At 66.5% G+C, this 18,043-nt stretch overlaps 7 protein-coding genes and 1 non-coding gene across 9 annotated transcripts; 3 read left to right on the top strand and 5 right to left on the bottom strand.

Moving 5' to 3' along the window:
- Positions 1 to 124: 124 nt before the first annotated feature.
- Positions 125 to 2,670, bottom strand: POLR2G (RNA polymerase II subunit G). Of its 2 annotated transcripts, XM_068998176.1 has the most exons (8): positions 2,594 to 2,670; positions 2,229 to 2,338; positions 1,696 to 1,855; positions 1,365 to 1,415; positions 969 to 1,034; positions 792 to 863; positions 422 to 455; positions 125 to 317 (listed from the first exon to the last, which is right to left on the bottom strand). In XM_068998176.1, the coding sequence occupies exons 1-8, from the start codon at positions 2,603 to 2,605 to the stop codon at positions 304 to 306; spliced, it is 519 nt and encodes a 172-aa protein (XP_068854277.1). In that variant the 5' UTR covers positions 2,606 to 2,670; the 3' UTR covers positions 125 to 303. The 2 variants fall into 2 exon arrangements, with proteins under 2 accessions (XP_068854277.1, XP_068854278.1); XM_068998177.1 differs by lacking the exon at positions 1,365 to 1,415.
- Positions 2,671 to 3,263: 593 nt separating this feature from the next.
- On the bottom strand, positions 3,264 to 6,570 carry INTS5 (integrator complex subunit 5). The gene is made up of 2 exons (XM_068998237.1): positions 6,515 to 6,570; positions 3,264 to 6,037 (listed from the first exon to the last, which is right to left on the bottom strand). The coding sequence occupies exons 1-2, from the start codon at positions 6,568 to 6,570 to the stop codon at positions 3,277 to 3,279; spliced, it is 2,817 nt and encodes a 938-aa protein (XP_068854338.1). The 3' UTR covers positions 3,264 to 3,276.
- A 175-nt stretch (positions 6,571 to 6,745) lies between these two features.
- On the bottom strand, positions 6,746 to 7,631 carry C31H11orf98 (chromosome 31 C11orf98 homolog). Its single transcript, XM_068998238.1, has 4 exons — positions 7,528 to 7,631; positions 7,247 to 7,311; positions 7,079 to 7,161; positions 6,746 to 6,999 (listed from the first exon to the last, which is right to left on the bottom strand). Exons 1-4 carry the CDS (start codon positions 7,561 to 7,563, stop codon positions 6,881 to 6,883), a joined length of 303 nt encoding a protein of 100 aa, XP_068854339.1. The 5' UTR covers positions 7,564 to 7,631; the 3' UTR covers positions 6,746 to 6,880.
- Positions 7,632 to 7,955: 324 nt separating this feature from the next.
- LOC138100436 (small nucleolar RNA SNORA57) lies at positions 7,956 to 8,089 on the top strand. The gene has a single exon (XR_011146817.1). It is a non-coding gene; the product is annotated as a small nucleolar RNA SNORA57 (small nucleolar RNA).
- A 472-nt stretch (positions 8,090 to 8,561) lies between these two features.
- Positions 8,562 to 9,081, top strand: UQCC3 (ubiquinol-cytochrome c reductase complex assembly factor 3). The gene is made up of 2 exons (XM_068998174.1): positions 8,562 to 8,723; positions 8,799 to 9,081. Exons 1-2 carry the CDS (start codon positions 8,604 to 8,606, stop codon positions 8,928 to 8,930), a joined length of 252 nt encoding a protein of 83 aa, XP_068854275.1. The 5' UTR covers positions 8,562 to 8,603; the 3' UTR covers positions 8,931 to 9,081.
- A 22-nt stretch (positions 9,082 to 9,103) lies between these two features.
- On the top strand, positions 9,104 to 9,699 carry DMAC1 (distal membrane arm assembly component 1). Its single transcript, XM_068998173.1, has 2 exons — positions 9,104 to 9,326; positions 9,595 to 9,699. The coding sequence occupies exons 1-2, from the start codon at positions 9,104 to 9,106 to the stop codon at positions 9,660 to 9,662; spliced, it is 291 nt and encodes a 96-aa protein (XP_068854274.1). The 3' UTR covers positions 9,663 to 9,699.
- A 45-nt stretch (positions 9,700 to 9,744) lies between these two features.
- Positions 9,745 to 12,328, bottom strand: UBXN1 (UBX domain protein 1). The gene is made up of 8 exons (XM_068998172.1): positions 12,197 to 12,328; positions 11,960 to 12,013; positions 11,735 to 11,860; positions 11,168 to 11,311; positions 10,719 to 10,770; positions 10,502 to 10,585; positions 10,188 to 10,416; positions 9,745 to 9,852 (listed from the first exon to the last, which is right to left on the bottom strand). The coding sequence occupies exons 1-8, from the start codon at positions 12,274 to 12,276 to the stop codon at positions 9,803 to 9,805; spliced, it is 819 nt and encodes a 272-aa protein (XP_068854273.1). The 5' UTR covers positions 12,277 to 12,328; the 3' UTR covers positions 9,745 to 9,802.
- Positions 12,329 to 12,618: 290 nt separating this feature from the next.
- Positions 12,619 to 17,603, bottom strand: BSCL2 (BSCL2 lipid droplet biogenesis associated, seipin). The gene is made up of 10 exons (XM_068998171.1): positions 17,557 to 17,603; positions 16,106 to 16,369; positions 15,519 to 15,600; positions 14,926 to 15,069; positions 14,410 to 14,544; positions 14,050 to 14,147; positions 13,547 to 13,682; positions 13,420 to 13,465; positions 12,965 to 13,030; positions 12,619 to 12,847 (listed from the first exon to the last, which is right to left on the bottom strand). Exons 2-10 carry the CDS (start codon positions 16,318 to 16,320, stop codon positions 12,687 to 12,689), a joined length of 1,083 nt encoding a protein of 360 aa, XP_068854272.1. The 5' UTR covers positions 16,321 to 16,369; positions 17,557 to 17,603; the 3' UTR covers positions 12,619 to 12,686.
- Between the last annotated feature and the right edge of the window lie 440 nt (positions 17,604 to 18,043).

Genomic DNA, 18,043 nt, shown 5'->3' with positions numbered 1-18,043 from the left:
GGAGAGGGGATTTAAAAGGGCGATGCCACCTTAAAGCGGCAATAAAAGGGTGGGGCGCCCATTAACATAAGGACCCCCCTCAATTCCAGGACCCCCCCCCAAATTAAGAGGAAAAAGTGGAAAGTGGGAGAAAAAGGCTTTTATTGGGAATATGGCGGAGAAAGGCAGAGCCCCCCCCAGCTCTGGCGGTGGCCCCACCACCCACACCCCTGAAATTGGGGAGGGGGAAAATAAAATTTGGGGAGCGGCAACACGAAACTGGGGGGGGCACAATTGGGGAGGGGTCCCGGCTGCTCCTTGTGCTCAGCTGACGAGGCCTGGGGGGAGAAGGAGAAGGGATGAGAGGGGCAGGACCCCCAAATCACCGCCCCCCTCCCAAATTTTAGGGTCCCCCCCACCCCAAAACCCCCCAAAAACTCACCCAGGTAATCGTCCATCAAGGAGCCGATGGCGAACTGGGGAGGAGGGAAGGGGGAAGGTCAGCACAGGGAGGGGCTCACCTGGACCCCCACCAGAACTGGGGACCCCCCCCAAAATTGGGGATTCCCCCTAAAAATCGGGGATTTCCCTCCCAAATTTTGGGATTTCCCCCCCAGGATGGACACAGGACCCCCCGAATTTTGGGATTTTCCCCCCAAATTCAGGATTTCCTCACTGGATTTGAGGATTGCCCTCCCAAGTTTAGCAATTGCCCCAAATTCGGGAATTCCCCCTCCCAAAATGGACACAGAACCCCCCAAATTTCAGGAATTCCCCCCAAATTTCGGGAGCTCCCCCCCTCCCCCACTGACGATGTCGTTCTTGTCCACTCGGGTCCCCACGATCTTGAGCCGGATTTCGTCGTCCTGCTGGATCACGATGTCCTGGGGGGGAGGCAACGGCTCAGGGGGGGCCCTGGGGACCCCCCCGGGGGGGGAGGGGGCCTTGGGGACATTTGGGGACCCCCCCCAGAACTCCCCCGGACTCACCTCATCCACAGTTTTGTAGCAGGGGGGGTTGGAGTTGGGGTCGAATTCCATCTCGGAGGGGATGGACTGGGGGGGACAGAGGGGGTCAGGGAGGTCCCCAAAGAAATTTTGGGGGGAAAAAGGGGTCCCAAGTGATTTTGAGGGTCCCCAAGGGGGATTTGGGGGGAGATTGGGGGTCCCCAAGGGAAATTTTCAGGAAAGGGGGGGAAATGGGGGGAATTTGGGGGGTCAGGGAGAGCCCCAGGGGGGATTTTGGTGTCCTCACCCCCCCAGTGACCCTTTGTGGGGTGTCCCCACCCCGCCGGTGACACTTTTTGGGATGTCCCCACCCCCCCAAATGTCCCTTTTAGGGGTTCCCCTCCCCTCCGGTGATGCTTTTGGGGTGTCCCCCCTCACGTGGCGCGAGATGAAGCAGGACATGGGCCCGATCTCCGTGAACAGCCCGACCTGGGGGGACACAAAAGGACAAAACGGGGGGGTCAGGGCCCTGCAGACCCTTGGGACCCCCCAAGGTGTCACTTCGGGACCTCGGGATCCCCTCAGGACCCCGTGGGACCCCCAGAAGTGTCACCTTGATGACCTGGGAGACCCCAGAACCCCTCCAAGACCCCCTAAATTCTCACTTTGGGGAGCTGGGCGACCCCGAGACCCCCTCAGGACCCCACGGGACCTCCCAAACTGCCCCTCTGAGCACCCAGGTGACCTCAGGACCCCCGAAACTGGTCACCTTGTTGACCTGGGTGACCACGGCGTCCACCACCTCGCCCTTGAAGGGCCGGAAGACAATGGCCTTGTAGCGCACGGGGTAGAGCACGAAGCCCCGGCCGGGCTGGATCACCCCGGCGCCGATGTTGTCGATGGTGGTGACGGCGATGACGAAGCCGTACCTGGGGGGACACACAGGGAGGTCAGAGAGGGGGTCTGGGGAGGGTTTGGGGGGTTTAGGGGAGGTTTGGGGAGTCCTGGAGGTGTCTCAGGGAGGTTTGGGGGGCTCCTGGGGGTGTTTTGGAGGGTTTGGGGAGTCCTGGAGGTGTCTCAGGGAGGTTTGTCGGGCTCCTGGGGGTGTTTTGGAGGGTTTGGGGAGTCCTGGAGGTGTCTCAGGGAGGTTTGGGGGGCTCCTGCGGGTGTTTTGGAGGGTTTGGGGTGATCTGGAGGTGTCCCGGGGCTTTGGGATGGGTTGGGGGTGCCTCAGGGAGGGGTTTAGGGGGTCCCGGGGTTGTTTTGGGGGATCTTCGGGGGTCCCCGGTCCCCCCCGCTCACTTCCCGGTGCAGGTCCCCTCCACCTCGGTGAAGAGTTTCTGTTTGACGGTGTTGAGCAGGTTGGGCCCGAAGTAGCGCGGGTGCAGCAGGATCTCGTGCTCCAGGGAGATCTGGGGGGGACACCGGGAGTTACCGGGACCCCACCGGGACCACCCCAACCCACGCTGGGATCCCCATCAGGGCACCGGGACCACCCCGCACTGCCGGTAGGACACCGGGCTCCCACACCGGGGACCCCCGGGACCCCTCCAGGAGGGTCCCCAAGGGCGGGGACGCCCTCGGGACCCCCCGAGGGGACAGCGGGACCCCGCCCCGGTCTGGCACGTGACCCCCGGTGAGACACGTGACCCTCCGGTGCCGCTCACGTGGTAAAACATCCTCCCGCCGCCACCGGCGCTTCCGCGGCTGCTTCCGCTTCCGCCGGAACTGACGCGTTCGCGCCGCAGAGCACGGCTCTGATTGGTCGCCGAACGCGCAAGGCCCCGCCCACAACCCGGTCGTACCGTTCCGGAAAGGGGCGAGGCTACGGCCGGAGAGAGGGCGCTGATTGGTCAGTTGGGAGCGATGGGCGGAGACAGGCGGGTGATTGACAGGGCGGGGACCAGGAGTTCCCCGGGACCCCCAAACACCCAGAGAGAGTCCCGGGACCCCCGAAAGCACCCCCGGGACCCCTCAAGCCGTCCCCCAAACCCCCTCCCAACCCACCGAGACACCCCCAACGACCGCTGGACACCTCCAGACTCTCCTGAGACCCCCCAAAACACCCCCAGGACCCCCCAAACCCTCACCCAAAGCCCCTAAATCCCCGTCCCAACCCATCTAGATCCTCCCAGCATCCCCCAAGCCCCCCCAAACAGCCCCCACCACCATCCCCAGCAACTCCAGGAGGCCCTGGACACCCCCAAGACCCTCCAAGGCCACCCACACTCCACACCTGCTCCTCTTTTCTGCTCTTTTTTATTACAAATCCGAATTTTCGTGCACACACCCGACCCCCTTCCCCTGCTTCCCCAACCCCAAACCCCAAACCCCCACTCTGGGGAGCCCCTCAGGGGTAGAACCTCCCCGCCAGCAGCCCCAGCCGGTGGATGTTCCTGTGCAGGACGCTGTGCAGCACGGCCAGGTGCTTCCCCACGTCCCCATCCCGCCCGAAGTCCCGGCGGAACACGCCCAGCTCGGGCTGGAAGGTGAATTTCTGGGGCAGGGGGCTGTTCTCCCGCAGGTAATCCCAGACGCTGAGCAGCAGCAGGTGCACCTCGAAGGGCGCCAGCTCCGGGAAGAGCTCGTGCATGTTGCCCAGCACGGGGGGCAGCAGGGACCCCTCGGCCAGCAGCGCCACCAGCGCGCACGACGCCCGCAGGTGCCACGGCGAGGCCACCGTGCTGCTGGCCCTGCAGGCGTCCCAGTGGGCCACCAGGCTGGCCAGCAGCCCCCGCAGCAGCACGGAGCAGTAGCAGAGGGCCGGGTGACCACCGGCCACGAGGCGGAGCAGCGGGAAGAGCAGCGGGTGCTGGCGGAAGCGCCGCAGGATGCGCAGGTCCCGCTCCACGGTGGCCCGGGCCAGCTCCTCGGGCGGCCAGGCCAGCTCGGCTCCGGCCGCCTCGGGGCACACGGCCTCCACCAGCGCGGCCGCCACCGCTTTGGCCGCCTCGGCGCTGACCCCCAGCCCCGGCCTGGCCGCCCAGGAGCCGCGGCAACAGCGCAGGACGAGGCTCAGGAAGGTCTGGGTGTTGCGGCTCAGCTCCTCGGCCGCGCGCTGACCGGTGCCGGCCGCCGGCTTCAGCCCGCGGCCGATGACCCCGGCGTGGAACACTGACCACACGCCGCCCGAGGTGTTGAGGCCGGCCGTGAAGCGCTGGTTGGTGTCCAGCAGCGACACCGCGGGCGGCACCGGCGCGTCCTCGTGGCCGGGCGGCTCCGCGGTGCCCCCGAAGAGCTCGGCGTTGCGGCCGCGCAGGGCCCCCTCCACCAGCTGGGCCAGCACGGCCTTGGCGGCCGCAGGGGACACGCCGCTGAGCCGGGCCAGCAGCCGCACGCCGGGGGCCAGCGCGGCCGCGTCGCCGAGCCACAGCCCTGCGAAGAAGCGGCGCACGGCCGCCCGCACGGCCGGCAGGAGGTGGGCCGGGGGCAGCGCCCGGGGCAGCGGGCAGGCGGCCAGCAGGCGGCACGCGGCTTCGGCCACCTCCGGCCGCGGGTGCAGCAGCAGCTGGGCCAGATCCGGGAGGTGCCGCGCCAGCGCCGCGCCCAGCGCGGGGTCACCGCCGTCCCCGTCGCCCTCGCGGTGCTGCAGCAGCAGCGCCAGGTTGCGCAGGAGCTGCGCCAGCTGCGGCTCGGGCAGGCGGCCGGCGTGGATCTGCGCCACGGCTGCGGTGATGGCCGCGGGCAGCGGGTCCGGCAGGACGGCGCAGAGCCCGGCGTGCAGCTGCGGCGCCAGCGCCAGCTCCTCGGGCGTCCTGGCCAGCGCCAGCAGGAAGAAAAGCGCCTCGGCCGCGCCGTGGGGGGCCGAGTGGACGGCCAGCAGGGCCAGCAGCTGGTGCTGCCACAGGCAGCGCTTCCGCTCCAGCCGCAGCGTGTCCAGGCACAGCTCCCGCACGTGCGGCCGGAGAGCGTCCAGGAACGGCACCGGGCGTGCCGGACACTCGGCCAGGCTGGGAGAGCTCCGGCCGTGCACCAGTTTGTGCAGGTGCAGCAGCAGCAGCTGCAGCAGCCGCTCGCAGGCCTCGCGGACGCCCTCGTGCAGCGCCGGCCCCGGCGCCGTGATGACCGAGGCGGGCGCGGCCGTGGCCAGCAGGAAGCGCAGCGTCCGCAGCGCCCCGGCCGAGGTGTGGCACAGCAGGTGCACCACTACGCCCACCACGCCGTCCAGCTCGTCCCTGGGCATGGCCGAGAAGTGCTGGTGCAGCTGGTTCAGCACCGGTGGCTTCAGGGAGTCCACCAGCTCCGGGGACACGGTGGCCAGCAGCGTCGGGGACATCAGCGCCAGCTGCAGCAGGAAGGGCACGGTGGCTTTGTGGTGCTCGCGGGTGGAGCCCAGGCTCTCGTGGAACATCCGCAGCAGCTCCTGCTTGATGCTGCCCGCGTGGCGCGAGGCCAGGTGGCCCAGGATGCCCACCACGGACGCGATCTTGGGGACACGCTTGTCGCCCGTGGCCGTCCCCGCGGCGTCGCCGCCGTGGGCGCAGAAATCCTTGAGGCCGCAGGACAGGACGCGGCTGATGATGGTGCCGGGGAAGGAGGAGCCCACGTGGGCCACCACCCAGTCAAAGTGCGGCGAGTGCTGCACCGACGTGTCCAGCAGCGCGTCCACGCAGGCGTCCGGACAGCTGCCCACCATGGCGGCCAGGCACTGGCTGTAGATGTCCAGCAGCGCCCTGGTGGCCGGACACGACATCCAGAGCTGCAGCAGCTCGTTCAGGCTGGCCGGGGGCGGCACCCCGGGCCTCCCGGCGTACTTGCTGCTCAGCTGCCCCATCAGCTCGCTGGCCCAGGCGGCCACGTTGGGCGCCCACGCCCGCGGGTTGGCGGCCACCAGCTCGGCCAGCGCTCGCCGCACCTCCTGCACCACCTCGGCGCCGGGGGAGGCTTTGGGGGCGGGGGACGGGGCGCTGCCCTCGCGCTGGAGCAGGTGGGAGCACACCTGGTCGTCGAAGAGGCCGCGCAGGTGCTGCAGGGCGGCGTGGCGGGCGGGGGGCAGGCAGCGCAGCAGGCGCAGGGCGCAGCGGGCGTGGGCGGGGGGCGACAGGGGCGTGCCCTGCACCGGGTCCAGCCCGCTCAGAAAGGCCTTGACCTCCTGCGACAGCTCCTGGGCGCTGGGGAGGGGGAAAAGGGGGGTTAAAAGGGGTGGGGGGCAGACGGGAACGCCCCCCCGGGTGACACCTGGGGACAGCGGCACCTCCTGGACGTTGGGGAGGGGACAAAGGGGGTTAAAAAGGGGGAAAAGGGAGTGGGGGGACACCCAGGACTCCCCCCCCAGGGTGTGAGGGGCCGGGCCGGGGTCTCGGAGGGTCCCAGGGGGGCTGAGGGGCAGCGGAGGCGCCCGGGGGTCCCACACCGGGGTGGGGGAAGGGGTGTCTCTAACCGGGGGGAACACCGGGAGGGGATTCCCGGCGGCCACTTAAGCGAACCGGGGGTCGCTGACGGGGCCGCTCCGAACCCTACGAGGGGTCCCGGGGGTCTCTGAGGGGGAGTCCAGCCCAGCTCCGGGGGTCCCGGGGATCGCCTCTCCCAACCCTGGGGGGGAACCAGAGCCAAGGGCCGGTCCCAGGCGCGGGGGGGCCCGGCGGTACCTGAGGGGGGGCCGGGGGGGGCTGGCGGCGCCCGGGGGGTCGCACAGGGCCGACATGGCGGCGGCGGCCGGGCCGTGCGGCTGCGCATGCGCCAAGAGCGCCCTGCCCCGGAAGCCCCCCCGCCCCTGCGGCCGCGAACGATGGTTCCGCCCCTCCCTCCATCCCCACCCCGTGGTGTCACCGTTAAAGGTGTCCGCCGGGCGTGTCCCCTCCCCCAGGACAGACTCGGGAACAGAGGAGAGCGAGTTTATTGCTGGGGACACTGGTAGGGGACTGGGGACAGGGCCTGGGGACACTGGTGACATGTCGGGGACACCGGGGAGGGACAGGTGACCCCAGCTGGATGAAATGGCGGCACCGGAGGGGTCACTCCGGTCCCGGTGCCACCTCCGCCATCTCCACGTCGCCGCCGCTGTCCCCTGTCCCCGTCCCGGCCTCCTTCTCCTTCTCCGGCCTCTTCGCTTCGGTCACGGCCGCCTCCAGCGCTGGGGACACACCGGGAAGGGGTCAAAGGCCAGGTACGACCCCCGGTGTCCCTCCCGGTCCCCTCTCCCCGGTGCTCACCCCTCTTGGCCGCCCCCCGCAGCCGCTTCAGCTCCTTCCGCCGCCGCTTCCCCCACAGTGGGGCCTGCACCGACGAGACCGACCTGCACCGGAGAGCCCCCCGACACCCCCCCTCAGTCACCGGCACCGGCGGCGACACCGAGGGGACACCGGGAGGGGAGCGCTCACCGCCGCTTCTGCCGCCGCCCCCGCGCCAGCTCCCGCCGCCGCTTGAAGAGCTTCTTGCGCAGCTCCTGCGGGGAAGAACGGGGATCACCGGGGGGACACCTGGACCGGGGATTACCGGAGCCCCCTCCCCAAACCCTAAGACCGCCCGGTGCCGGTCACCGGGACCCCCGTGAGGAACGGGACTCCCGCCACCCCCGAGGCTCTCCCTGCCACCGGGACCCTCCTCGAGCCCCTCCTGGGCCTTCCCGGCCCCCCCAGGGCCCCCCAGGGCCCCCGGTCACCGTTCGGGGCCGGTTGATTTTTCCCCCGATCCCCATTGCGCCCCCACGTGTGCGCCGGGCACAACTTCCGGTTTGGCTTCACTTCCGGTCACTAAACCCCGCCCCTTGGGTCCCTCCTGTTAATATCATTGGCCCGTGCCCGCGTGAGGCGGCTTCTGATTGGCTGCTGTCGCGGAAGCCTAGCCCATATTATAAATTCAGTTAGCCCGCGCCCTTTTATTTTTACTGGGCTTTTATTGGTTGGTGGGCGCGCGCTGCCGTCTGTGATTGGTCGAAAGCGCAGAGGACCCGCCCACAACTGAATCTATAAAAAGGGGGCGAGGCGCCATCGCTCCGTCTTTCGGCGCTCGGAGCGGTTGGTGCTGCTTCGCTCTTTGTGGGTGGGATCGGGACTGAAAAGCGGGGGGGGGGGAGAACCCAGGGACGATCCTCCCGTTCTTGGCGGGCCCTGGCGGCCCCGTGCCGGGGCCTGTGATGTGCGGAGGGAAAGCAGCGACCGGCGCGAAGTCTTCGGTGCCGGCGGTTGCGTCCGCCGGTCCCACCCTCACACGCCGGGACAAGGCCGTGGCGCGCCCCGGGAGCTCCGAAACGCACGGGGCCGCCGCTTAACCGCCGTTTTCTGCTCCGCAGGGTCCGCTGAAGGACGGGGAACGTCGCGGGACTGCGCCGGCGGCAGACGGGCTGGTTTTGGACTTAAAATCGCTAATAAATCTCTCTGAACCACATTGATCTCGTGTCTTCTTTCGGTAGCAGCACGTCCGGGGGCGGGGGTTCCCCGTCCCCTTCCCGGCGCTGGGGCCGCTCCGTGGCCCCGTTCCCGGCAGTCGAGGGGGATCCGTCCCCCCGTTGCCGCCCGTGAGGCTGGGACCTACAGGTCTTCCCAGCTGCCGTCTTGATTATCCCCGCGGGCCAGAGCGGCCCCGGAAACAGGCGGGTTTCTGGTCCTCCAAGCCGCCGTCTCTATGATCACCGGGGCGGAGGTAGGATTCCTGGTCCTCCCAGCATCCGTCTCTATGGTGTCCCGCGGGCCAGAGCGGCCCCGGAAAGGGCGGTGCGGCCGCGGCGGGACGGGGGCAATGGCGGTGGATCCGCGCTGGCCTGTGGCGCTCGTCCGCGGCGCCGTCCCGGTAGCGCTGGGGCTGCTGCTGTGGGTGGCGATGGCGGGGGGTGAGCAGGACCGGCAGCAGACGCTGAAGGTACGGGGAGGGGGCGGCGGGGAAGCCTCGGGGCCGGGACCGGCCGTGACCCACCCCGTTTTCCCCGTTCGGCAGGCGCAGCCCGGGGCGGACGCCGCGAGTTTATCGCAGCGGCGGCGCCACAATGAGCTGATCATGGCGGCGCTGCGCGAGGCGACCGAGACCGACGACAACGTGGCGCAGCGTCGGGTGCCGTGGCGGAAGTGACGCCAACACCGGGAGACCACCGGGAGCCCCTCAGTCACCGTTTCCCGGTGACCGCCCCCCCCCGGAACCTTCAGTGCTTGGCGCGGTTAAACACGGAACTCTTATGCGCGGTTGCGCTCGCGCCCGGACGCTTATAAACCACGGACACTTCCGGCGTCTCTTCTGGTGCTGCCATGTCCCCGCCGGGCGCGGAGGCCGCACCGGGCGCGGTCTCGGTGCCGGGGCCCGGTTCGGCCTCGCCGCGCCCGCTGTTGAGCGGCTGCTGGAGCTGCCGCTTGCTGAGCGGCGCGGGGCTGCTGATGGCCGCCATCTGGATCTACCAAGGGCCGCGAAGCACCATGAGAAAGGGCGTCCCCCCCTCCATGGGCGCCCTCGCCCAGATCATCTTCGCCGCCGGTGAGGGACGGGGGGGGGGGGGGGCGGGAATAACGGGGGGGGAATAACTGGGAGGGGGCGCGGGGGTCGCCATGAGGGAAAAATGTGGGGGTTTCCATGGTAACGATGTGGGGAGAGAATGGGGGGGGGCTGGGGTTGGGGAGGGACGGGATTCGGGGTTGCCATGGCAACGAGGGGGTCCGGACCTTCAGGGGATGGGGAGGGGGCTCAGGGGCGGGGTCCGGGGTGGGGAAGGGCCCCCAGGTGACCCCCAGGTCTCCCCCCGCAGGTGTGGGGGCCTGGGGCATCATCATCCTCGCCGACCCCATGGGAACGCAGCACCGGAGGGAGCCCTGAGGGGGGGCCGCGCCCCAATAAAGCTGCTCGGACCCCCCCCCAGTTGTGGTTTTGGGGAGGAGGACACGGGACAGGACAAAGGGAAGGGGCACAGCTCGGGTTTATTTGGGGTTGTGGGGGGATTTGGGGGTGTCTCCCCCTCAGCTCCCTTCTTTCTTGGCCACGATGACAACAGCAGAAGGGACCAGACCTAAAAGGGAAGGAGGACACACGTTGGGACTTCCCAAAAAGATCCCCTGAAGTCCTGAAATTACCCTAAAACCCCACAAAAGTTCCCCCCTGGAAGCCCCGAATCGCTCCAAACCTACTCAAGGCCCCCCCAAATTTTCTGAGAATCCCTCAAATAGTGACACCCCTCTAAAAGACCCCTTCTGACCCCCCAAACTCCCTCCGAACCCCCCCAAAAAAATTCTTTAATCCTCTGAGGACCCTTTTCAACCCCAACCTTCTCCTAAATCTACCAAGGCCTCCCAAATCCCCTGAAGACCCCCCCCAAACCTCCTCAGCACCCCGCAGATGCCTCACCCAGCTCCTGCAGGGGTTTCTCCATGTCCTCCTCAGTGAAGAGGCGCCGGGGAAAGGCCGTGCGGAGGCTGAAAGGCTCCGGGGGGCTCCGGGGCTCCCCGTTCCCGCCGCTCCCAGTGCTCCCAGTGCTCCCAGTGTCCCGGTGCAGCTCCACAAAGAGCCGCACGGCCGCCAGCGGCTCCCGCGCCCGAAAGCTCTGGGTCAGCGCCCGTCCGTCCGGCAGCCGGACCTTGGGAAGGGGCGGGGGAAGGTCGTGATCCCTCAGGATCCCCTCGGGACCGCCCAGAATCCCGGGGGATCCCCACAATCCGTACCTGGATCCGGCACTGGTCGTATTCCCGCGGCGCCGGCGGCTCCTGGGGGGTCACCGGGGGCGGCTCTGGGGCGACAGGGGCAAACTGGGGGAGGGACGGGAATCTGTTGGATCCCGGTGGGGCTGGATCCCATTGGATCGTTCTGGGATCCCCAAAACCCCGTCGGGGTCCCCCCCAGTCTTTTGGAATCTCCCCAATCCTTTGGGATCCCTCTCACCCTTTGCGCTCGCTCCGCCTTGTCCCGCTCAATCTTCTCCCGCACTCTCTGCCTGGGGGAACAGGGGAGAATCCCAAAATTTTGGGCACGTTCCCCAAAAGTTCGGGGGTCCCCATATTTTAGAGGGTCCCCGGTCCTCTGGGTGGGGGAGTTGGGGAAACCCCCTGAGCTTTGAGGGCTTGGTGATCCTCCTCAAAGGTTTAAGGGTGGGAGTTTGTGGGGGTCTCCAAAAATTTGAGGGGGTCCTGAGGGGTTTTTGGGCCCCCCAAAACCTCCTCGGGTCCCGCCAGGATTCATGAGGGCACCTTCCGCGGCTTTGGCGCCCCCTGGCGGCTCGGAGGACTCAGCCCCTCCCGCGGTTTTTTACAGGAAAAGTCCCGAGGGAAAACGTTGGGATTTCGCGAGAAGTTTGGGGATTTTTCCAACGGATTTTGGGGCCGTCCCCTCACCGAGCCGCGCGTTCTTCGGCCCTGTCCCGCCGCCGCTCCTCGGCCGCCCGGCGCCGCTCCTCGTCCCGGCGCCATTCCCGGAGCTTCGCCAGCTCCTGCCCCCGGCGCCGCCGCTCCCGCTCCTGCCCCGCCTCCGTCAGGAGCCTGGGGGGCCCCGAAATTCAGGGGTACCCCCCTGAACCGTCCCCATCCCCAAAACCCCGGGGGGAATCCCCCAGACCTCCCCTGAACCCCAAAATCCTGGGAAACCCCCACCCCGAGCCCCCAAATTTCCCTCTTAATATCCCAAATTCCCCCCCCCGAGCCCCCAAATTTCCCTCTTAATATCCCAAATTTCCCCCTTGAACCTCTAAATTTCCCTCTTAATGCCCCTAAATCCCCCCTTGAACCCCCAATTCCTTCCCGAGCCCGTAGAATTCCCCCCTTAGATCTCAAAAATTTCCCCTTGAACCCCCCAAATTCCCCCCGAACCCCCAAATTTTCCTCCTGAACCTTCAAATTCTCCCCCTGAACCCCCAGATTTATCCCCTGAACTCCCAAGTTCCCCCCCAATCCCCCCAAATTCACTTCTGGGTCTCGTCCTCCTCCACCGGCGGCTGTCGGGGCGCCCCCAAGATTGAGGAGAGCCCCCCTAAATCCGGGGGGATTTCGGGGTCCGAGTCCGAGTCGGGGTCGTCCTCGTGAGCCACCAGCCTTGGGGGGAGGGGGGACACGGGGGTCAGGGGGGTCCCCAGAGGTTGGGGGGAGGATTTGGGGGGTCCCGGGGGGGATTTTGGGGGTCCTCGCCCTCACCAGTCCATGGCCGGTTCCACTCCGCGGTTCCCGGTCAGTGCCAGCGCCTTCGCCCTGCGGGACCGGGGGAGTCACCGGGGCCCCCCAAAACCCCGGGCCCCCCAATGTCCCCAGGGTCCCATTCCCGGCCCCTCTCCCGTTACCGGAGCTACCGGGCACCCCCCGGGCAAGATGAGAACCCCTCCCCCGGTGCCCCCCAGGTGTCCCCGGTTGTCCCCGCGGTGTCCCCGCTCTCACGCGCGCCGGGCACCGAAGCCCATTTCCAGCAGCGTCTCCAAGGCCTGGCCGGGCCCGGCCCCGCCGCCCGCCGCCATCATGGCGGCGCCGGGCGTCGTGTCACGTGGTTGTTTCACGTGGTCTCGGTGGCGGCGATGGCGGCCGAGAGGGGACAAAACACGTCGCGAGCGCGCCGGGCGTGAACGAGTCCCGGCACGACCCCTAAAATTGCCCTAAAGTGACCCCAAAACCCAACCAAAACACCCCAAAAAGCCCCCAAAATTCTTGAATTGGGCCCAGATGTTCCTTGGGCTGATTGGGGGGGGGGGAATTCGGGTGGGTTGGAGGATCTGGAGGGGTCCTGGGAGGGTCTGGGGGAGATTTGAGGGGCCCTAAGAGTCTCCCACCCCCCAATTCCCCTCCCCCCGTAAAAAAAAACCAAGACCAAGCTCTTTTTTGGGGGGAGTGAGAGTCAAAGCCTTTATTGGTGTCCCCCAAAATTTGGGGAGGTTCAGGAGCTGGAGCAGACATGGCGCTGGCGGGGGGAGGGGCTGTCCGGAAGGTGGGGGTGGGGTGTGGGGGTGACCCCCTCTTCCTCCTGCCCCTCCTCCTCCTCCTCTTCTTCCTCCTCGTCCTTGGGGGCGGCGTTGGCAGCGCTGAGCAGGGGTGGGCCTGGGGGGGAAGGGCTGTCAGCACCCCCAGCACCAAATTTGGGCCCCTTCCCCATCCGAAACCTCCCCCACCCCCCGACAGAATTTAGGGTTTTTTGGGGTGCTGCCCCTCCCCCACCTTCGCTTGGCTCCGAGGCTCCCACGACTTCGGGTTCCTCTGCATTTTGGGGAGAGGCTGAAAGATCTGGGGGTAGGGGAAAAATCACCTTGAACCCTTCCAAAATCCACCCAAAAATCTCCCCAAAATCCTCCCAAAATCTCCTCTAAGTTCCCCCCAAATATCCCCAAAATCCTTCCAGAATCTTCCCAAAAATATCCTTAAAATCTGCCCCCCAAAATGTCCTCAAAATCCCCCAAATTCCCCCAAATCCAGAAACTCTTCAAAATCTCCCCTAAAACCTCCCCAAAATCCTCACCAGATCTTCCCAAAACCCCCCAAAAACCTCCTTAAAATCCTCTCCAAAACCTCAGAATCCCCCCAAATCGTCCCCAAGATCTCCCCCAAATTCCCCCGAGAAATCCCCCCAAAAATCCTCCCAAATTCCCCCGAAGCCCCTCCCTCACCCCTCTCACCTGTCCCCTCCCCCTCCCCGGGGGCTCCTCCCTCGCTCCGCGTGTCCTGTGGGGGTGGGGGAGGGGCACAGGTGAGCTCAGGTGGGGGGCGGGTCCCCCCAGCGCCCCTCCCCCAGCCCGGGCTCACCTGCGGGGGGGGGCGGGGCCGGCGGGTGCCCCTCCCCCACTGCAGGTACCCCCCGAGGGTCAGCAGCGCCAGCAGCGTCCAGTTCCCGGCCACGCCCAGCACGGCCGAGGTCAGCGGGAAGTGGTAGAGCAGGTACCTGGGAGGGGGGGGGACAGGTGTGACACCGGGGACGGGGGGGACACTGGGGACAGGTGTGTGTGACACTGGGGACACTGGGGACAGGGGGGAAAGGGACAGGTGTGACACCGGGGACAGGGGGGACACCGGGGACAGGTGGGACACCGGGAACAGGGGGACACTGGGGACAGGGGGACACTGGGGACAGGTGTGTGTGACACCGGGGACAGGGACAGGTGGGACAGGTGTGACAGGGACAGGTGGGACACCGGGGACAGGGGGCACAGGGACAGGTGTGACACACACAGGGAAGGGGCTGGGCCTGAGCTGTGGGGTTTGGGGTCCCGCTGGCGGGTCAGGAGCCCTGGGGACCCCTCCCCACTCACCGGAGCCCGCTGAAGTGCGCGTGCACCCTGAGCCGCGCCCCATAGAGCTGCACCCGCCGGCTCCGGATCTCCACGAACGCCCCCATGGTCGGGGTGTACTGGGGAGGGGGCACCAGGGGCTCAGAGACCCTGGGACTCCCCCAACAAAACACCCCAAAACCCCCCTTCAAAATACCCCAGGACCCCCCAGACCCTGCTGGGACACCCCAAAACCCTCTGGGAATCCCCAAAGCCCCTCCTGGGACCCACTGGGATCCCTCCAGAAGCCCCCAGGCCCCTCTAGGACCCCCCAAACCCCCATGGGACCTCCTAAAACCCCCCTGGGACCCCCCAAGCCCCTTTGGGGCCCCCCAGACCCACGGGGTCCTCGCGGTAGCGCCCCATCAGCTCCAGCTCCAGGGTCTGGCTCTGCTCGGCGAAGCCGCTGAGGAAGAGGCCGGCGAAGGCCGCGGTGTGCAGGGCCCGGAGCAGCCGCGAGCGGTAGTGCAGCATGGCCTGGGGGAGAGGGGGGAAAGGGGCTAAATTCCCCCAAATCCACCCCAAATCCACAGAATTCCCTGACATCCCAACCCAGGAACCTCAAATCCAATTCCAGAGGCTTCAAGTTCTACCCTGGAGCTCTCAAATCCCCCCGAAATCCACCCGAGACCTTAAATCCCACCCCAAATCTCCCTAAAGTCTACCCCAGACCCTTCAAATTCCACCCCAAATCCCACCCCAGACCCCAAACCCCACTGAACCCCCCCTCCCCAAATCCCACTCCAGAGACCTCAAATCCACCCCAAATCTCCCCCCAAATCCCACCCTGGAGCCTCCCCAGCCCCACAGGGTCTCTCCATCCCCATTCCCAGCCCCGAGCCCGCTGTGGGGCCGCACCGAGCGCGCGGCCGTGGCCAGGGGGCGGCCGCCGGCCCCGTAGCAGGTGAGGGTCACCATGAACATGCCGAGCTCGCGGTTCACCGGCGACTCCGGCAGCTCCAGCTCCAGCGAGATCCGGTACAGCTGCCCGTAGAGCAGCACCTGCGGGCAGCCCCACAGCTCCAGAACCACCCCAAAACCCCCCACATTTCCCCTTTTTCTTTAGGGTATTTTGGCATCCCCCAACCCCCCAAATTCCCCGTATCTTCAGGACATTTTGGTCCCAAAATCCCCGATTTTTTAAGGATGTTTTTAGGACTCCTCTGGCCCCGAATTCCCCGAAATTTCGGGGATATTTTGGCACTAAATCCCCCCCCATATTTTAAGGATATTTTTAGGATGTTATTGCCCCAAATTCCCCAATTTATTTAGGGTATTTTTGCGTCCACCCAGCCCCAAATCCCCCAAATTTTTGGGATATTTTAGCCCCACATTCCCCCATTTTTTAGGATACTTTCAGGACATTTTGGCCCCACCTCCCCCCCATCTTTAGGATATTTTTAAGCACCCCCAGCCCCAAATCCCCCCCAGATTTTGGGATATTCAGGCACCTTCTCGCGGTGCTCCCCCAGCAGGGACACATTGGCTGAGGGGAAGGAGCAGAGCTCAGGGCCAGGGCTGTCACAGTCCGACCTGTGGGGGCCAAAAAAGGGGTCAGGGCTGGGGAATCAGGGTCCAAATACCCCAATCCCTCCCCCCTAAAAGCCCCAAACCCCCCTGGCCCGGGTGTGCTCAGGAAACCCAATGGGATTATTTTAGGGGATTATTTTAGGGTCACTCATCCCCCCCTCACCCCAAACTCCCCCCAAACCTCCCCAAAACCCTCCCGGCCACACCTGGACACACCTGAACCAGGTGCTCAGGGCACCCTACAGAACATTGGTTTAGGATTTCTTTCTTAGGTTCCCACATCCCCCAAACCTCCCTGAACTCCCAAACTCCCCAGGACCCCCCCCAACCCCTGGGAGCCCCCCAAAGCCCCCAAGAACCACCCCAAAAGCCCCACCCGGGCACACCTGGACACACCTGAACCCCCCCCAGCCCCACCCGAACCAGGTCCCCAGTGCAAATCACGGCCATGGAAGGGGGAGGGTCCCCATCCCCCGAGCCCCCCGACCCCCCCGAGCCCCCCGCCCACCTGAAGGCCAGGTGCAGCGGTCGCAGCACGGCGGCCGCGGGCAGGTAGGCCCAGTAGAAGGAGCCGTAGAGGAAGAGCGAGGCCCAGAGCAGGAGCAGCGCCAGGCTCAGCCCCAGCCCCCCCCGCAGCAGCGCCCGCCGCGCCCCCCGCCCCAGCTGCGCCCCCCAGGTGAGGAGCGGGGGGGGAGGGGCGGCCGAGAACCCCCCCGGAGCCATCCCGGAGCGGGGGAGGGGAGGGACGGGGGGGGAACCCCCATGGGAGGAGCTGCGGAAGAAGGGGAGAGGTTATGGGGGGAGGGGAGAACCCCAGCCACACCCCTCCCTCCCTCCCCCCCAGAGCAGCCCCGAAATCTGGGTTGGGGGAGCCCAAAATTTATGGGATGACTCCAGATCTGTGGGGCAGCCCCAAAATCCAACTCCAACCCCGAAATCCATGGGGAGCTCCTGAAATCGATGGGGCAACCCCAAAAATCCCCCCTCCAATCCCAAAATCTGTGGGTGGTTCCCAAAATTTGTGGGGAGACCCTAAAATCTGTGGGAACACCTGAAGTCTGTGGGGCCGCCCCACAACTCCCTCCTCAGCCTCAAATCTACGGGGAACCCTCGAAGTCTCCGGGGCGCCCCCAAACCGGGGGGGAGGGGCAGCCGGGACCCCCGGGGCCCTCCCGGCGGGGGGTGGGGGAGGGGAGGGAGCACCACGGGAGGGGGAGGGGCCGCGGGAAGAAGGGGAGAGGTAACGGGGGGAGGGGGGAGGGGCGGGGCCTCAGTCCCACCCCCGCCCCGAGAGCAGCCCCGCAATTTATGGGGGAACCCCAAAATTCCCCCCGCACCTCAACCCCAAAATCTGTGGAAGATTCCCAGAATTTATGGGGAAACCTTAAATTTGTGGGACAACCCCAAAATTCCCCCCCCCCGTCCCAAAATTTGTAGGGGATTCCCAAAATTCCCTCCCCAGCCCTAAAATCTATGGAGGACCCCCAAAATTCCGTCCCCAGCCCCAAAGTCTCGGGGAACTCGAGGGTTTAGGGGTCCTGGGGGAGTTTTTGGGGTCCCGGAGAGGATTTGGGGCAGAGGGTTGAGGGATTTTCGGGAGATTTGGGGGCGATTGGGGGGCGATTTGGGGGGATTTTAGGGATTCCCTAGGGGTTTTCAGGGTCCCGGGGGCATCCGGGGGAGATTTTGGGAGATTTTCGGTGACGCGGTCGAGTTTTGGAGGTCCAAGAGGGGGTTTAGGCGGAATTTTGGGGCGATTTGGGGAGATTTTCGGGGTTGCGGAGGGGATTTTAGGGGTCCCGGAACAGTTTCTGAGGAGATTTTGGGGGATGTGGGGAGTGCCGAGGGGATTTCGGGGGTCCCGAATGGGATTCTAGATTTTTTTAAGGTGATTTTTGAAGTTTTGGGGTCGATTTTTGGGGTAATTTGGGGGGTTTTTGGGGCCTCTCGCGCCCTTACCGAGTGCCGGCACCTCCCGCTTCCCGCCACGCCCTGGCCACGCCCCCGGCCCCGCCGCTTCCGGCTGTAAGCCACGCCCTCCTCTCACCTCATTGGTCAATCACAGCCTCAGCCCCGCCCCTCCCGGCGTAGCCCCGCCCCCAGCCCCCCGCCCATTGCGGGCCCGCCCGCGCTGGCCCCGCCCCCGCCCCGCCCACTGCGGCCCCGCCGGGCCCCGCCCCGTCTCCATGGCAACTGGGGGGATTTGGGGGGGCTTTTTGGGGGTCCCGGGGGGATTGGGGGGGTCTGAGGAGCCGGGGGGGCTCCTTGAGAGGCGTTTGGGGTCCTGGGGGGGTTTTGGGGGGTCCTGGTGGTGTCTAAGAAAGGGGGGGGTCGTGGGGGATTTGGGGGAACTTTGGGGGTCCAAGGTGGGATTTGGGGGGTCCATGAGGGGTTTGAGGGGTCCCGGGGGGATTTTTGGGGCCACTTGAGGCGATTTAGGGGGGGC

Source organism: Aphelocoma coerulescens, chromosome 31 (assembly GCF_041296385.1).
Source record: "Aphelocoma coerulescens isolate FSJ_1873_10779 chromosome 31, UR_Acoe_1.0, whole genome shotgun sequence".
In the NCBI taxonomy this organism is placed as follows: Eukaryota; Metazoa; Chordata; class Aves; order Passeriformes; family Corvidae; genus Aphelocoma; species Aphelocoma coerulescens.
The sequence above is the reverse complement of the archived record's forward strand: the minus strand, read 5'-3'. Positions and strand labels throughout refer to the sequence as shown.

Coding starts and splice junctions, on each gene's coding strand:
- POLR2G (XM_068998176.1), bottom strand. Junction 1,035..1,364: donor CCTGCTTCATCTCGCGCCAC/GTGAGGGGGGAC, acceptor TGTCCCCCCCAG/TCCATCCCCTCCGAGATGGA. Junction 456..791: donor GAGTGGACAAGAACGACATC/GTCAGTGGGGGA, acceptor CCTCCTCCCCAG/TTCGCCATCGGCTCCTTGAT.
- INTS5 (XM_068998237.1), bottom strand. CDS start 6,570: ATGTCGGCCCTGTGCGACCCCCCGGGCGCCGCCAGCCCCCCCCGGCCC. Junction 6,038..6,514: donor CCCCCCCGGCCCCCCCTCAG/GTACCGCCGGGC, acceptor CCCCCTCCCCAG/CGCCCAGGAGCTGTCGCAGG.
- C31H11orf98 (XM_068998238.1), bottom strand. CDS start 7,563: ATGGGGATCGGGGGAAAAATCAACCGGCCCCGAACG. Junction 7,312..7,527: donor AAATCAACCGGCCCCGAACG/GTGACCGGGGGC, acceptor TCTTCCCCGCAG/GAGCTGCGCAAGAAGCTCTT. Junction 7,000..7,078: donor GCGGGGGGCGGCCAAGAGGG/GTGAGCACCGGG, acceptor GTGTGTCCCCAG/CGCTGGAGGCGGCCGTGACC.
- UQCC3 (XM_068998174.1), top strand. CDS start 8,604: ATGGCGGTGGATCCGCGCTGGCCTGTGGCGCTCGTCCGCGGCGCCGTC. Junction 8,724..8,798: donor ACCGGCAGCAGACGCTGAAG/GTACGGGGAGGG, acceptor CCCGTTCGGCAG/GCGCAGCCCGGGGCGGACGC.
- DMAC1 (XM_068998173.1), top strand. CDS start 9,104: ATGTCCCCGCCGGGCGCGGAGGCCGCACCGGGCGCGGTCTCGGTGCCG. Junction 9,327..9,594: donor CCAGATCATCTTCGCCGCCG/GTGAGGGACGGG, acceptor CTCCCCCCGCAG/GTGTGGGGGCCTGGGGCATC.
- UBXN1 (XM_068998172.1), bottom strand. CDS start 12,276: ATGATGGCGGCGGGCGGCGGGGCCGGGCCCGGCCAGGCCTTGGAGACG. Junction 10,771..11,167: donor GCCGAAGAACGCGCGGCTCG/GTGAGGGGACGG, acceptor CTGTTCCCCCAG/GCAGAGAGTGCGGGAGAAGA. Junction 10,417..10,501: donor ACGACCAGTGCCGGATCCAG/GTACGGATTGTG, acceptor CCCCTTCCCAAG/GTCCGGCTGCCGGACGGACG.
- BSCL2 (XM_068998171.1), bottom strand. CDS start 16,320: ATGGCTCCGGGGGGGTTCTCGGCCGCCCCTCCCCCCCCGCTCCTCACC. Junction 14,545..14,925: donor TGGCCACGGCCGCGCGCTCG/GTGCGGCCCCAC, acceptor CCTCTCCCCCAG/GCCATGCTGCACTACCGCTC. Junction 14,148..14,409: donor GGCGCTACCGCGAGGACCCC/GTGGGTCTGGGG, acceptor CCCCCTCCCCAG/TACACCCCGACCATGGGGGC.